This window comes from Porites lutea, chromosome 3, assembly GCF_958299795.1.
Source record: "Porites lutea chromosome 3, jaPorLute2.1, whole genome shotgun sequence".
NCBI lineage: Eukaryota > Metazoa > Cnidaria > Anthozoa > Scleractinia > Poritidae > Porites > Porites lutea.
Genome location: NC_133203.1, coordinates 22,338,948 through 22,343,947, shown reverse-complemented (window position 1 = coordinate 22,343,947; position 5,000 = coordinate 22,338,948). Strand labels below are relative to the sequence as shown.

Sequence of the window (5,000 nt, the reverse complement as noted above, 5' to 3'; positions counted from 1 at the left end):
TTTCTCGCATTGGACCAAGTACATCAGTTACTCGATGCCCTGATATTGGACAAAGGACATCAAGACTGGTCAGTGAGATTAATACATGTAGGGTCTGCATTATCTAGGTTATTATAATAATATAGATTTGTTTCTTAGGCCTGTCTTTTTAATCAGCAAAAACCCAGGGCACATTTGAAAGATGGCAAAAACATTTTTTTTATCTCTTTATCAGGAGGGCAATGACAGTGCATCAGGCACTGAATGCATTGGAAATACAGCAACACAGCAGCAGTCAACCCTCTGCAGTTATTTCGGGCCATCTGGTGCTGATCAAAGCAGTTATTTTGGCCCATCTACTAATGCTGGACAAAGCACATCCAGAGAAGTAAGTGAGATGCAGTCTGCATAATCTTTATTAACTAGATTAATTAGGAAAGACTTCATCTCCACAGGGGGTGTCAACTCTAAAGGAAGTCTATTTCAGGAGGAAATAAATTCTCTTGGGAATGTGGACATTTTGCTGGGAACTGGGAGACTTGGGAAATTTGGAGGAGACATGATGTGGTAGAGTAAAAATTTCAGGAAGTTTAAGACTTTTTAAGAATTTCTCCCAGAGTATAAAGAAGTTCAATTTTCCAGCCTGCCCTAATTAATTTCTTCAAAAAAAGTTTCCCCAAAAAGTTTCACTTGCTTTTTCGGGCAAGTTGTGGGTAAAATCCACTAGCCCAACAGCAAAATCTTCTAGCCCGGAGCTATGGGACACCAACTTCTTTGTACCCTGGTCTCCCAAAAATTTGGGCGATATTGCAGATTTTGTGGAAGACTTTTATTCACACATTGTTCTCTTCAAACAGCTTCATTTTGTTAGAGTTGTAAGCCCCTTAGCAAGAACCCAATATGCCCATGAGACTGAGTTTTGTAAGGTGCCAAAGACATTTTTTGTAAATCTCTTTATCAGGTTTGCAGTGTGGACAGTTTTTTTGGGCCATCTACTGATGCTAGCACATCAAGACTGGTCAGTGAGATATAGTGTCTGCAAATTAGAAAATTTCATCTTCTGTGTTTCACTAACAAAAACCCAGCTGGAATTTGTAAGGTGTGGAAAACATTTTTTTCTTCTTTGCTATTAGGATGGCAATGTTCAGAGTGCATCAGGCATTTCTTCCATTGCAAGTATGGCACCACAGTCATCCCTCTGTACTAATATTGCCGGCTTATCTACTGCTGCTGGACCAAGCACATCAAGACCCGAGCAGTCAACAATTAATTTTCCTCACCAGAATATTAGAATCAGTAAGTTCAGGCTGGATGTGTGGAACTGTGCTTGTGTACCACTGGGTTGAATACAGACATATCATACCAAAAAAATATTCATTAGCTTTAAGGTGATTTCTTAGTATTGCATTGTGCATCCTTACTGCGCGGAATTTTACGCATGATAAGCGTGCGAAAACTGTGTTTTTCGTGCGCACCAAAAAAAAAAGGTTGGTTGTTTTCTGTGCAGCCTTGCTGGCATAAGAGATGAATCATCTCTTTGCTTAACTGAAAACGAGTATGTGTTACTCGCTCGCCGATAGAGCTTCAAGCAGAATCCCTACAGTGCCTCAAGCGGGGAAGCAGCGAACTTATCCACAAAGAGACAGTCAACTTTCAACCACGTGCTTTCTTGTTTATTACACTTCTGCTGCAAGGGCTTATGGGAGTTACAACTCTAGGGGGATTATGGGTCACGACCCTCACATATGGTGATCTACAATTTTTTTTCCTTAGTAATTTGAGTGTAGCCAACACCAACTTTCTGTAAAATGAATAATAGACCAATTTCTACGAGGGAAAATTGTATTATTGGAAAAGTGAACTTTGCCAATACTCGTAATTGCCTAGAGGCTACTGCATGCTTGAAACGTATTTAAGCGTGGATGTGTATATTCAATGTCTTGCTGCTTTTACACGAATATGCGGACCCCCCTTTTTTATTTCAAAAATTAAATTCCCTTGAGATAAACAATCAAATGGCAAAGTTTGAAGCAGCAGTTCTATTTCTAGGGAATCACCTTAAAAGAATGCAGCAGGCAGGCTGATTGTTCAGATTTTAAGCCAGGAGCTAATTTTTAGGTCTGATCATGAGGACAAAGTGTACATGTAAATATTACACACAGAGTGTATTGCTTACGTTTTGTTATTTTTTTGCGTTTCAAGATTGTTAAACTTGCTAAAAATAACTCTTTATACTGCAAATTGTGTGGTTCCAGAAAATATCTATACCCACCTCCCCTCCCAAGGATGGTCATTGGAAATTCCGAGAGGGAGGGGGATCTCAAAAGCCAAAATTTTTAAAGGAAAGTATGAAGCAGAACTGAAAATTCCTGGGGGGTGGGAGTGTCCAAACCAAAAAACCATCCTTTGGGGAGGTATGGATATTTTCTGGAACCACATGTACACATTGTTAATCAAGATTTTTCTTTAAAAATGGCCATACGCAGGTTTCCTGTCTGGCTGCCTGGAGTGGGTGAAGAAATGTTATAAATTAGAGCAACATCAGATAACATCATCAGTCAGATAAAGAGTTGATCTGCATGTCAGAACTGAATTTCAAGTTATTGTTCAGTAATTTTTAAGGAAAAATGCATAGTTCTTTAGTTAAAAAAATTAATGTCCACATTTTCAGTTTACAAATTACAATGACTTCTCCATCTTGTTCACCTAGGAGATCTTAGTCCCAGATGTTTGCATGGAAGTGCTAATACTATTCAGTCAACATCTGGATATGATTCTGAACAAAGGAAACTTGAAACACTGAAAGAAATGTTCCCAGACAACAATGATGAAGAAATTTATCAGGTTCTCAGACAAGCTCACTTTGAAGTACGAGGGGCTGTCAACAACCTTTTATTTGGTTTGAGGTATGCCTCTTTCTGTACCTGAGTGTCTGCCCAATTGGGTTGCTTCGTTGGGTTAATTAATTGTTGCTGGGTATGTGCCACTGGCCTCTCAGTACCCCCACCCCACGATAGATTGGGAGGCAAAGGAAAGACTCTCGGCATCTTTAAGCCGTTTTTGGGCAAGACCAGAATGTTACGGCCCCAGTTTATTAAATCTTGAAGTGATGCATTGCTCAGGACAACTTTTTTTAATACCAGTCAGAATTTTCCTATTGCCAAAATCCTGAAAACCTGCAAACCCATTGTAGTAATCCTGACAATGCCACACCATTATCATCAATCCATTCATGATAATGGAACCCAACATTTTAATGATTTTTTAATTTTGTTTTGTTTACACAGCAACTAACGATGAGAGTATGTCAAGTGATGAAGATCAGTGGAATGCCCCTTTGGCATCCTCAGCCATAGTAAAAGCTGAGGATGCTTTATCCTCTCTAAACAGTTTTACTACCCAAGCGGTGAAACGATTTGGTTGTGAGATTGATTTAGAAGTAGACAGGGAAAATGACCTTCTAAAGCAAATGCTGCGGAAATATAAAAATCCCGGGTTTGATGTAACTCGGCCACTGTGTGTTGAATTTGTTGGTGAAGCAGGATTTGATGCAGGTGGTGTAACGAGAGAGTTTTTTCACTTGTTAATGGAAAGGTTGAAAAAGCAAGGGGTTTCAATAAATTTGTTTGAGGGTCAGGTGGGGCATCTAGTTCCCATTAACAACTACGATGTTTTGTCAGGCGGCTTGTTTGTGCAGGCTGGCAAGATGACACTGCACGCTATTCTCAACGACTGCCATGGTGTTCCTGGGCTCTCCCCAGCTGTTGTGTCATACCTGATAAGTGGAAGGAGGGATGCAGCAGTAGCTCATGTATGTGTTGAGGACATCCCAGATCCTGTTTTAGCAGAAAACTTAACAAAGGTTTGTTAAATCTGACTAGAAATTCCATTTGCTATCTCATAAAAAAGACAAAATGTTAAGAAGTAAGATACATTTAATGCCCATGTCTTATGCGCTGGAAATGGTAATTCTGTGGTTCCAGGTTTGAATCCTCCTCCAGCCACTGGATGGATCTGTCTTTGGTAGCACCACATTCAAATCCTACACGCTTTACATATACCCACTCATCTGCCTCCTTCCAATTGGGATTTTTAATCACATTATTTTCATTTAATTGATTCCTTTGTTTCAGTGGCATGCCTGGAAACTAGCTATCTTGAAGCTAAGTGCATGACCACGATATTATTAATTTTATTGCTGGCGAGCCTTAGCAAGCCACGGCCAGCACACTATTTCAGAAGGTCAGCAGTGTTACTTAACATATAAGCCGTGAAAATTCGAGATCTTTTTTGGACAGATTCTGGCATGTACAGTTTGGCTTTTCGTTACATGACGTCACAATCAATGTTTTGACGATTTGTTGTCAACTTTCATCAATGAGCAATTGGCTAATTCATTACGTCACGTCACAATCGATGCGTATTTGACTCCGCACATCTAGCCTTTCTATTTACAAGCAGTGAAAAGGTGAGTGCGGCAAGGTTACGGTAAATAAGACCATCTTCACAGATATTCGTGGAAGGTGAATTAAAAAACAGATCTGGCGTTAAAGAAAAGGGCTTTAAGGGAAAGAATGAGGTTACTTACTGGCTCATTAAAGCTGAATCTTGGACCATTGAGTCAACAAGAAAAAGTCTTTCGCTTTAGGTTACCAACTGGCCTGTTAAGGCTAAATGTTTGACCGTCATTTTGTTATCTTACATCTCTGTAATCAGACAATACATCGGCCAATTTTCAGCATCTGTGTCCTCTACCCCAATAACGGCTTTCCCTTCGCCAGCACTCACTTTCCTTTAATAAGGATATATTACTTACTTATTTATTCTCTTTGGGCCCACGCGGACTTTTGAGGCCGCGATAAGGATATATTGAAATAAGGAAATATTTATTTGTTCGAAATAAGGATATACTGAACAACCAGGGTGTCAAGCACTTTAGGGGTCCAAAAATATAGGAATATAGGACTCAACAACCTGAAAATATAGGACAAAACCCACCAAAACTGCAAAAATATAGGACT

At 39.6% G+C, this 5,000-nt stretch overlaps 3 protein-coding genes across 3 annotated transcripts in view; 2 read left to right on the top strand and 1 right to left on the bottom strand.

Moving 5' to 3' along the window:
* Nucleotides 1–3,273, top strand: part of LOC140931952 (uncharacterized) — a 5,787-nt gene extending 2,514 nt beyond the window's left edge. The window contains exons 5-9 of the mRNA XM_073381634.1: nt 1–68; nt 215–367; nt 1,113–1,275; nt 2,690–2,885; nt 3,267–3,273. The exon at nt 1–68 is cut by the window's left edge and continues 28 nt beyond it. Of these exons, the coding sequence (XP_073237735.1) occupies nt 1–68; nt 215–367; nt 1,113–1,275; nt 2,690–2,885; nt 3,267–3,273 (587 nt within the window). The remainder of the gene's footprint in view (nt 69–214; nt 368–1,112; nt 1,276–2,689; nt 2,886–3,266) is intronic.
* Nucleotides 3,126–5,000, top strand: part of LOC140930710 (ubiquitin-protein ligase E3A-like) — an 8,176-nt gene continuing 6,301 nt past the window's right edge. Inside the window, exon 1 of the mRNA XM_073380419.1 lies at nt 3,126–3,841. Within this exon, the coding sequence (XP_073236520.1) occupies nt 3,284–3,841 (558 nt within the window). The 5' untranslated portion in view covers nt 3,126–3,283. The remainder of the gene's footprint in view (nt 3,842–5,000) is intronic.
* The window catches only part of LOC140930703 (uncharacterized), a 4,117-nt gene continuing 4,019 nt past the window's right edge, over nt 4,903–5,000 (bottom strand). The window contains exon 2 of the mRNA XM_073380413.1: nt 4,903–5,000. This exon is cut by the window's right edge and continues 3,015 nt beyond it. The gene's annotated coding sequence lies outside the window, so the exon portion shown is untranslated.